At 36.2% G+C, this 12101-nt stretch overlaps 1 protein-coding gene across 2 annotated transcripts in view; it reads left to right on the top strand.

Annotated features, from left to right (window-relative positions):
- LOC122795602 (sialin-like) overlaps positions 1–12101 on the top strand; it is a 925743-nt gene that overhangs the window by 247283 nt on the left and 666359 nt on the right. The window contains exon 1 of one of the 2 annotated variants that reach the window (XM_044063869.1): positions 10965–11503. The exons of the other annotated variant lie outside the window; for it this stretch is intronic. Within the exon in view, the coding sequence (XP_043919804.1) occupies positions 11422–11503 (82 nt within the window). The 5' untranslated portion in view covers positions 10965–11421. Of the gene's footprint in view, positions 1–10964; positions 11504–12101 lie in introns of those variants that run through there. 2 annotated transcript variants of the gene reach the window in all.

Raw genomic sequence — 12101 nt, 5'->3', positions numbered from 1 at the left:
TCTCTATATACAAAAAATCTCTGGTGTTTGGAATACATCTGCAATGTAGCACAGTATACTTGTTTTATTTAATTCTAAATTACTTTACCATGTTTGATGTTGTCATTTATGTAATCAGCATGCCTTATTTGCATGAGATTCCTTACTCAGAATAGCATTATGCCATCAGTTGCATGTGATCCACACTACATTATTTTCACCCTGTGCAGCTGCTCTCTGTCTGAATCACCCAGCCTCTTCTAGTTTGCACCGCGCATTGCATTAAAAGTCTACGAATCCCACCCTATATATGTGTACTTATTCCCTTCTAAATGAAATTAAGCATGTAGACTTCATTCACTGCTGAATCTTTGAAAATAAGAGCTACCGTTTGCACCCTTCCCTTAATTCATGTAGCACATGATACATGTCTGTTAATAAAAAGAATATATCCATGGAGATTCTTATATAACATGCAGACTTTATCGTGCATGAATCATAAAATGATACAAAATGTAATAGTAAAAAGCAGAATAATTAAGACTGAATGCACCAAGACACTAAACCTTTTACCTGAATTAAGAAACCAAACAAAAATATCCCACCAATGGATGACAACAATATCTACTACATGGTCAGCAATTATTACAATGAACCATTTATTACAAATTATTTCAATTTTGGTCCTTTGTGAGGTTTACACTTGTTACAGAGCTTGCTTGCTTTTGGTTGTTGGTGTTTGCTAACTCAGTAAATTTAGTTTAGGCCATTTAATACGCTGAATATAATCAACAGAAGCAATTGATTTTTCCTTTTCCCACTGTGTTTATATCAAGTATATAAATCAGTAATAGTATGGATACCCATAGGGCTTGCCAACCATGGCATGAGTCCATGTTATATGGCATGATGCTACAAAATTCAATTCAGTACTATCTATTATAAATCTGTTCCATTAGAAATTTCCTTGTGCCAAGTACCTTCACCTGTACTTTGCCAAAGGCAAGAATGAGGACATTTCCCTGTCAGGGAAAACTTCCAATATCTAGGTAATTTGTCACAGGTATTAAGGGGTATGGTAGTACCTGCGGTAGTGGTGCTGCAGTAGCGTTGTCACCTCACAGCAAGACGTTGTCCCGTTTGATTCTTAGCTAGAGCGTCTTCTGTGTGGAGGCATACGTGAATGGGCGTGCCTTCGTTGAAGGTTGTGCGTCAGGGCTGGTAACTTGGCACGTAAAAATCCACTACCAAACATTAGCAGACCGGAGTTCCGCTGTGGCGGCCCATAAGCCGAAAGACACAACAACATTACGGGGTATGATATAACTTTGAATATCAATCAATGGTGCATTAATTGATGGTGACCATCAGTTATTACCAAATTCCAAAACATTGCAAAGAAATATGCACTATTACTGGGTTGTTAGGCTAACAATGAAATTTAGCCAAACAAAATTGGACTTTACAATAGATATCATGGTTTTAACCAGTGTGGCAAATGCAATTCCTTTTTCCATCAAGTTGCTTTATTTAACACCATTGCAGAACAAACTGTAAATATTGTTAATTTGCTGTTAACTGGGTCAACATAAACAGTGTTTGGTTAAGTTTTGTATTAGGCTTTGTGATGCATCTTGAAACATAAACTGAGAATGATTTAACCATTTCCATTAAAACAGTTACTCAAGAATAATGCCTAGAAATCTTTGCTATAGCAGAGGGTCATGATTTGTCACCACTTGGAACATTATTATGTACCTTACCTAATTTATTATGTAGTATCTCGGCATCTTCACTGTTTCACTACAACTGCATCAGTTATTAAAGCTCCCAATACTGTGACAGCTTATGTCTCGTGTCTAAATGCATTTTATTCATTGGCTAAATGCTTGTGTTTTACACCATGGCATATATAATATGTTAGCAGCTAACATATTGATTTGCACATGGGATTTTTTTTTTAATTAGCTTAACTGTACTTATCTTTTACAACCTTTAACATATTTGTCAATATATCCTAGTCTATTAAATGGAATTTTGGTACTGCCACATGTGAAAGATTTCAGATAAGTCGCTGCATGATTAATTCCAAATATTATATAATTTTGACTGCGTAATTGTGTAGTCAACAGCACCTCAACCATTTGACTTGTTCTTTGTATTTCAAGGTAGTCAAAAAGGTCAAGTTCCCTACTTTCACAAGAAGTTAGTTTTCACAATGTTATATTCAGTGAGTTACTCTTAAATTATAGCTCAAAAAGCAGTTTTCTGCTTACAAAATCACCAGTTGATATTTTCTAGTAAATGTTACAATCCAGAACAATCTTGGCCTTTGGCAAATCTTCTCAAATAGCAATAGCTTTATTTTAGGATTAAGGACTTTGAAGCTAATGACCACATAAGTGCACTTGTTATCATTTTGAATCATTTTTGCATCTAGGAAAGTACATTTGCTCTTCTGCACTTAAAAGTTGCTTAGCTTTTTAACCAGTCTTGAGAGAGTTATGTCGTTTTTCAGCATTTTATTGTGTTTTCTTTGACTTTAAAGTTAAACCTGTTGAATGGTGCTGTTTTTTAAGAAATATGACATACAAATATCCTTATTCAGCCATAAAAGTACTTCTACTGTCCTGGCTAAACAGCCTTCAGAGGAAGTAATTTCACAATAAAAAATAAGCTATTTATATTATTATACAATATAAATGTGAGTCAATTAAAATGTCAGTAAATAATAAGATCTTAATTAATCAAATATGTTCAAATATTTCCAGTTATTGCATTATTCATATTAATTCTCCTTATCATGTTTTATTAAATGGATCAGGGAAGTTAGGAAAGTGAATATACAAATTTATAAAAAACAGTGTTTGATGAGTCTTCACAAATAAATAACACGTTTTTAGTTACTAAATTTTTGCTTCAGTCAAATACTAAGCCATCACCTGTCAGGTAAATGCAGAGCAGATGGAACTTCTCGGTATTTGCTTCATCTTGATTTAATAACTAAAGTTCAAAAAAAAAAAGAAAGAAAATAATGCAAATTAAGTATAATAACAGCAAACTTATGCATTTATGATACCTGAGTTAGTAAAATGAGAAATGTTGGTGCATGGAAAAAACTGGATACCTGGAAATATTAGCACAAGAAAAATTGGATACCTGGACATTTGGCACAGGAAAAACTGAATACCTGGAAAGAACAATCTATGTGAAAAGTCTTGCATCATATACACTGCCAAACCAGGCAACAGGAAAATTGTGAGAATATCCATTGATCAGATTTTAGAATGGAGAAAGTGACTGGTCATTCATTAAGTGAATGTCTGATTCCAGAAAAAGGGGTGCCCCAGCAGCAGCAGCAGCTGTGAACATTGTCAACAAATTAACTTTGGAAATGTAAGTCTTAAATTAGAATTTGTTTTCTGTACATGATAAGGGGGTTCTTACTTTGCTGAGCATTGAACTTCCTACTACTGGCCACGATTCTCTTCCTTTTTTTTATACAACCTATTGATGCTGGGGTTCCACCAGGGTGGCTTTTTCTGGGTTTGAAAATTGAATGGTGCTTATTTGGGATAGGTCACACCGCCCCTATGTAGTTGTATACATGATTGTAAAGGGTTTTTGTAAACAATTCCATATAAGCAGATGTGTTCCCTGGGCTGGTGGGCCTGAAATTTTGCCAGAGCAGATGTCTCTTAATAATAGGAGGTTTGCCTTGGAATAATTCCTAAAAGTTCCAGGGTTGGGTGGTACCCAAGTTTTTTTTTTTTTTTTTTTTTGGAGGAGACTTCTCTATGGTTCAACCTGACCTGTGAGGACATTATACTTCAGGGGTACAATGTTGACTATGTCATGGATAACATTATGTTACAGTGTCTATAGTAGGAACATGGACAAGCTGGTCCAGGGCATTTGTGTTAACAAAGTTCAGTTATCTTTGGGCCTGAATATTTTGGGTTATGCATGATTCCCAGTTTATAGTGGCATTGTTGAAGATGCCTTCTTGTTCCTTGCTGCCAAACCCTATAATAAAGCCACTTTCTACAACATGTGCAACTTCTCCCCATTAACTCACACACTTCAGACCCCCTACAAACCAAACAGCACTGCACTGTACTGACCACTCCTCCATTCTTGTACCTAAACTCTGTCAATCCTTAAACTCACCTAAAAGAAATCTACTCTTTACCCATTTTTAGAGCACAGCTCAAAAGACAAAAATCTGTCTGCACGTGTTTTTCCACTTGTCACATCACCTAAATCGTCTCTTTCCTACATCACTTCAACATGCACTCTCTGTTCTCACATGCTACTTACCTCCTATACTTACTTTTAAAATCAATCCACATTTGTTTTTCTTCTCAAATTGTAATATTTGCTTTTCGCTTCAATTGTCTGCTGGTCAATGTGCCTTCTGTGATCACTCCGAGTTTGTGCATAAGTTATTTTTATTTATTGATTTATTTTTATTTATTTATTTATTTATGAATTCCCTCACCCAGGTTGTGCCTATAAATGGTCTATTGTGACCAGTGTACTACCCTGGTAAGCAAACTTAAATAAATAAATGAAATACGTATATGCATACATAAAATAAAATAAATGAAATATTGCAGTATATTGCCACTTGTATGGTGCACCGTGTTAGTAGCTCATGCTCTCACAGTAGTCAGTAGTTGCTGCTGAATGCTCTACAGGGTTTTCAACCAAAAACTGAACTAGGAATACTATATAGTTTTGTGTTATCATTCCAGTTACTACCACAGAAGATAAGATCAGCTTAGATTTGAAGACTGACAATAAATGCATTTTCTTTTACTTCTCTTGCTGATTTGGGATGTATGAATCAGAGTTGAATCCAGTATTAGGAGACCTTGGCAGTTACCTAGGGCCCTCTGACTGCGAGCGGCTGCCACATTTAATTTTTTTATTAAACAATTAATAAAAAATACATTACTTCTTTAAGGATGTACTCTGCATCTGTCTTTAGTACAACACACTCCCATCTTTAGCATGATGTATTCCACATCCGTCTTTAGTATGACGCACTCACACAGATTTAAACATTTGCAGCTGCTACCCTGCAAGACATGAGCAGAGATTAATCAGTATGTCAAAACAATGAAATATCTATCTATCTGTGTTTATACACCGGAACACCAGCAACTCACATTACATATAAAAGTGTTATAGGAAATCACACGAGCATACTTAAAGCTTATCTAATCTGAATGAAATTATTACAAATATAACACACTGCCCAAGTCTTTTTACTGTTATACACCATCTTAGAACAAATAGAAATGTAATAACATGACATGCACCTGCTCTATGAAGGAACATAGTGACTGAGTGTAAGAGAAGACAACACTGAAGGGATATCTAGCAATACAGTCTACGATAGAGACCATCCTACCCTCAGGTCAAATTATAACTGAGAGCTATCAGTTTGTAGCCAGTACAGCACTTAACAAAGACATGCCAAATTAAAACAGATATTCTGTCATTTCCTGAGGCTAAATAACTGACATATACAGTATAGTCTACTGGTCGAGCAAAAGGGGACTGTAGCCAACTTAGTAAGAGTTTAGGAAGTGTGGGAGGAGGAAGAGGTTTATGGGAAGGCAGGAACTGAGCAATTCATGTAATATTGGACTGAATGATAATTATTAAAAACAAATCTTATATATAATGCAGTAAAATAATGAAAAATGTTACTATGGCTTGATTTGGTTTCTGTTAATATAAATGTATCTATGTCATTGTTCTGCCACTTCTTACTTCTAACAACACCTAAACAGTTGCATAGAAAAGTCAGTACCCATCCACCCTAAATATAAAGATAAAGTGAGAATAAGCCTGTCTGATGGAATTCCTGTATTTAATAAACTGTACAATAAAAGAAGGGAATAGAAAAAGTTGCAAGAAATCCCAATCTCCCTACCTCAAGACTAGACTGAAACATGCCAGCAAGGAACTTAAAAACACTGTTTGAAAATGTAAAGCAGAGTATGAACTTAAGGTAGCTACAGATTCCAAAGGAAACTATAAACTTTCTTCAGTTATGTCAGAACATTATATAATAAAGTCCAACAATGGACAGAGCTCATCCATAATAATAATATCACCCATTCTGACCCCAAGGATATAGTTAATAATTAGCAGACAAATTTAGTGCCAACTTTGCCTCTCCTACCCGCATCATTGCCTCCATTGTTCATGAGTATTTAGTTTCCCTTGAAATCACTTTGGAACAAGTCTTAGAATCCCTTTCAAAGGCTAAAACTACTACGTCCATGGGACCAGGCAACATACCAGGCTGCATTTTCATCAGTACCAAGTATGCACTGTCTGAGCCTCTACTTAAACTGTTCAACCTCAGCCTGTCTACATGGTTTGTTCCTGATGCCTGGAAAATAGCCACTGTGACTCCCCTACCCCAGGTGGTCCTTCTACAGAACCATGTAATTATAGAACCATGGGCCTCACCAGCCTTTATATGCAAAGCCATGGAATGTATCATAGGAGAACTCATTTATGCAGAGACAGACAACCTAACTGATCCTAATCCTAATCAGTTTGGTTTTGTGAAGGGCAGCTCCTGTGTCCTGAACCTAGTAAGCTTCTTTAAAAGATGAATCTTAAGTCTAGGAATCCAACAGGAAGAAGGGGATTTAGGGGTGGTTGATAGGTGAGGAGTCAACTGAGGAGGCACCAAAACTGCTCAGATTGGGCCCAATAACTGCTAAGTCCTGCCATTAGTGACTGAATAAAATCTTAAGTGATTTATCAGAAAATCAAACATTTTTATGAGGAATAGGAAAAAATATGAGTTAGAAACAGGTATCATACCTATCAACTACTCCGCATTTAGCAGAATGCTTTGACTTTAACTTCCCAAAGTACAACCAGTCTACTGCTCAGACTGAAGACTTCACAGCTCTGATTTTCTCTCTATCATTGGTTCAGTTGTAGAGTTAATGAAAAAGAGATGCCCTGAAGGTCATAATTGTCAAAGTGGACCAATAGGAGCTCTTTTTTTAAACCTCACAGTAAAAGCTACAGTGCTATCTTGCACTTTTATATGCATCTTGTGTGTTAGAAAACCTGAAGCTAATTATGGTTGATTCATTTTCACGTTAATGTTATGCAGAACAGGTAGTTCTCCCTTTTTAAAATCACGTTAAAGTGTTTGTAATTTAAAAATAATTATTGTATACCACTGCTTATTCAATGCTAATTCATAAAGTAAATGTCATCACTATAATTTCTGTCTGAACAAAGGGATTCTTTTCTTACAAACAGGATAAATAATGAATACTCACAAGCTATTCACTTAACACTTTTCGGGAAGACAAAACTGATGCAACATGTACGGCGAGGAAAGAATTACTAAAATTGCCAGCACTCTAGACACAGTAATAGAAGTTCGAAAAGCCAGCAAATAATTCTTGTTCAGAAAGTCTGCACTAGATGTACCTCAGACATGCAGCTACAGGTTAAAATGCCAGTCTGCAGTATGGCAGTGCACCTGAAAGACTTGCCACACCAATGCAGGGTTTATCCAAAACACTTACTTTCAGAATTCCCACATTCCACTGCCAGAGTTAATAAGGCTTTTTTTCACTGATCATGCTAGATTCCTATGACACAGATAGCAAGGTTACAGAGCCTGCTACCTCCTTCAGTGCTGGACTGCTACTAGTTTATGAGAGACATTTGCAAATGGAAGATGCTGCAGGATCCAAGCTTTTTCGGCAGTCCATGGCAAGTGGTTCATGTTAAAGAATATGTTTTTATGAGAGCCAAGTTCTACGGGGGAAGAAATCTTGGCATGACAGGCAGAAGGGTGCTTGGCATATATGACAGTCTGCACCACCAGAAATGGCTTAGCATTTATAACATTCTTGCCTTAACCAGATGCAGGAACACTACTGCCTATTATCATGAAGCATATGTTGCCAGGCAGTAAAATAACTGAAGAAAGGGCAGCTCATTGGAACAGTCAGGACATGAAGGAAATTAATTAACTGCACCTGACAGTGAATCATTCCCAGAATGTTGTTAACCCACGAAATGGAGGTATTACTAGTACCCCATGAAGCTTACTGGTCATAGGCTAAGAAGAGCTTAATGTCAATGAAGGGAATTTTTAACTTGGGTTGAAATGATTACATCATACCTTGATGAGATCATGTGATGGAACCGGTATGCAAAGAATAAATTGATATCATTTGACATTTGTTAACCAGGAAAGTCCAACTGGAATAAAATCCCATTTTCAGCACAGGCCCAGGGAGAAAAGTTCCACTAGCATAATCCGGTTACAGTAAAAGTTATTACAAAGCCTAATACAGAAGAATGACATATTAACTAAGTAGTAATTCATCTTCAGTTCATACATTGTGAACTTAAAATGTATATAGTACAAATATATGAGTAGCTCTAGCAAGCTGAAAAAGAACATTGTCAATAGATAATGTATTCATAAGTTGCAGTTAGTAGAGATTACATTAAACACACTGAATACACTCTTTGCAACAGAGATGACCAGATAATATAGCCCAGGCAAAAATATATTTGTTCTTTGTCAAAGAAATAGATTTTACTAATTCCAACTCTCTGAATATAGTCATAGTATGCCAGTGGTTGAAGGAGGGAGGGACTAGTTCAGCCTGGGGTGGTGCGGGAGCAGAGGCAAGTTTTATTTAGGTATTCTTTTAGTAGTAGTTTGAATTTGTAGAGGTTAGAGGTAGATCTAATTTGATAGAATTACATGTTTTAATGACAATGTATGAGTAGAGACTTTTGGACAGAGAATTTCTGGTATTTATATATGCTGAGAAGATGTTCATTAGATTGAAGTAGTGTATTAGGATGATAAGAATGGAGAATAGCAGTAAAAGCAGAGCCATCATAAGGCTTTGGGAATAACATTGTGTGTCGAGATAAACTGCATGTAATCTAAGTGGTGAGGCAGTGCGAATAAAAGTAACTGTGTGGATCTATGCTTTCGCTGTTGGATTCTGGTTGACTTTCATGATATTATTTGCCAGATGTGTTACAATAAGGCAGAAAAGTAGTTAATTCGAATTATACTTCTCAACTTCATGGCTCAAGAAATCTGGATAAAGCCTAAAATAAATGGGTAGCAAAGGACTAAAAATAGGTTGAGATTTTAAATATTGCTCTTATAAACTTACAAAGTTGTGGGAATAAGAGGATTTGTGTTAGCATGTATTTTTTGAATAATATGAAGTCTGAATCACAAATGTATCTCATTATTTAGTAACTTAAATCCTCAGTGATTTGCCAGAAAAAAAAATTATGAGGAGATGACCAAAAATATGAGGCAAAAATCTGGACATTCTGCGAAAATCTGTACAGTTGAGAGGTATAAATACCACTCAAGTGTAACTCATTATGAGGAACATACCTCATTTAAGGTCTTAAAAAGTTTATGCTCCTCAAAGTTCCACGTTGAAATGGTCTGTCATACATTCACTGTTAGGAATATTTTTAACTGATATCCATAGTAAATAGAAATTAATCATATTAATTAATTTAAAGATCTTTTGTAATAAGTAAAACCAGCATACTTTGAGCATCCTATGACCATCCTAGTCGAGGTTGTTAGTAAGCCATTAGTATGTGCTACACATTTTGCCCGTTTGTTCCACATTTTGAGGGCTATTGTTCCTCATTTTGGAGAAGGAAGGTTGAGAGCTATGCGACACAGTAAATATATAGATAACATATGCATACATTCTGGGCTTAATTGTTATCTTTTTATGTTATCTTTACACACACACACACACACACACACACACACACACACACAGAAATGTGTGTGTGTGTGTATGTATATATATATATATATATATAGATAGATATATGTATATATATATCTATATGTATATATATATATATATATATATATATATGTAGAGGCACACACACACACACACACACACACACACACGTGCGAGCGCGCGCACAATGTGTATGTGTATTTTTTTTATTAGTTTTTGGAAAATTATGAATGGTAAGTAAATGTCTACAAGTGTCCTGCCTGTGTGTGTGCTTGAGAATTATGAATAGTCAGTAAATAAATGTCTACAAATATCCTGCAAAGTAAAATGCTTGATGCCTTATTTCAATTAGACTTGTTATGAATCCGCAATATGTATACATATTGACATAGCAAAGTAAAATGTTTGGTGCTTCCTTTTTTCAATTTATTTAAAAATAAATAGTTTTTGTATAGAATATTATTAATGCCCAGCATACCTCTCAACCTCTTACAGCAAGAAATCTGGACAAAGCCAAAAATAAATGGGGGACAAAGGCCAAAAATAGGGCATTTTTTTAAATATTACTCTTACAAAGTTGAAAAGTTGATAGAATAACAAGTTTTGCATTAGCATCGATTTTCTGACGGCTATAGAGTCTTAAACTCAAATATCTGTCATTATTTTCAAAACTTCTGTCTTTACTAATTTGCCAGAAAAAAACACAATTTTATGAAAAACTGACGGAAATTATGAGTCAAATATCTGTACAGTTGAATCTCTTTATCCACTAGTGACATTAAGATGCAGTACCATTGCTTCTACGCGTTACAGTAGTAGGAGCTCTCACTGACACATCATGTCAGTTTTGGGGACAACAGGGGCGGTTCCACGTAGTAGGATCCTCCTCCACAACAGATTACTGCCAATCTTTAATATCGCCTATAACTGTCGGGCGTGGCTGGGCTTTCGAGGAAGTATAGGTGTGACTTTCTACAACTTGGTGGTTCTGGGGGTCCACTATAGAGTTTCGAAATTCCACAGTCCTGACGTTCTAAATACCGACGCTGAGATCCTCGAGATTCTGGAATCTCTTAAAAAAAAAAAAAAAAAAAAAAAAGAATACATGAGGGGCACCCCCGCACCCACCTTTAAAGTAAATATACTAACTCCAAGATCGTACTACAGTGAAGAGAACGGTAATGTTCCCGTTCCGCACTATATAGCAATCTCCATTTACGGGTTTCGAGATTCCATAATCTCGAGGTTGTTATGACTGTTAAAAACGACCTTAACATTCTGTACACAAAGAAAAAAAAAGTTATAGTGTAGTGAGTATAACACAACAGTCTCTGTGGCGTACAGTTAACACACTCAGAGAGCTTTTATTAAACAGACATTTGTAGATAGCAGGACTAGGGCGCCACCTTCCAAGTCTTACCAGCTTGTATTGCACTGAGCTTCGCGGGAAGAGCGGTAAGAAATCCAACAAAAAAAACTGTAGCCTTCACAAACCAGAAGTATAGGGCGGTGCTTGTATATCTTCGTGACGTGTGTCGTGTTTTGCTCCGCTAACCGGTTTTTGGAGTCATAAGGCAGGAAAACGATGAAGGGCCCGTTTGAAAGCGCAAGAGAGTAAAACACAAACATGCGTTCTGTATCAGAAACGGAAAGCGACTTTGAGGAGAAGGCTCATTTAATTCCATTACGGGGCGCTAGCAGTAAAACAGGTGAGGCAAAAACTGCGACCTGCACTGGTGCGTTAAGTAGGCACTGGCATAGAAACTGTCATTAGCTATATAGACGGAGTGAATATAATTCATATTTTGAGTTGTTGATATACGTTTGTGTATGCATTTTGAATATATCTGACGTGTTATAAGGTTAAGGTGATCTCATGTATACCCTAGGATATTGAATATAACGGGGGTGGTGAGTGATTTACGAAATTCCCGAATTTGTTGCCCATAAAGGTTTCTAAACACTGGGTCAAATGCAGACACAAATTTCTCTTTTATGACCGATGACCCGTGAACGTATTGCATCGTTGCATTAGTTGTCAACAAAGTCAAAACATAAAAACAACTTGGCCGGTGTTTGCATGGACACAATAATCATGTGCTTCATTTCAGTTATTTTGTTTCTTGCTACCAAGAATTGACTTGGAACAGCAACTATTAGTGCAGTTCCAAAGTAAGAATGCAAAAGATTCCCAAAAGGAGCAAAGCAGTATCCTACTGTCCAGATTTATGCCTCACATTTTTGGTTTGTTCCTCCTAAACGTTGTGGCTTTCGGGAAAATCATTAAGGGATGAATTCACTAAATAA

This window comes from Protopterus annectens, chromosome 1.part0 (assembly GCF_019279795.1).
Source record: "Protopterus annectens isolate FY-2018-M chromosome 1.part0, PAN1.0, whole genome shotgun sequence".
NCBI lineage: Eukaryota > Metazoa > Chordata > Ceratodontiformes > Protopteridae > Protopterus > Protopterus annectens.
Note: the sequence above shows the minus strand (reverse complement) of the source record. Positions and strands in the feature narration are given on the sequence as shown.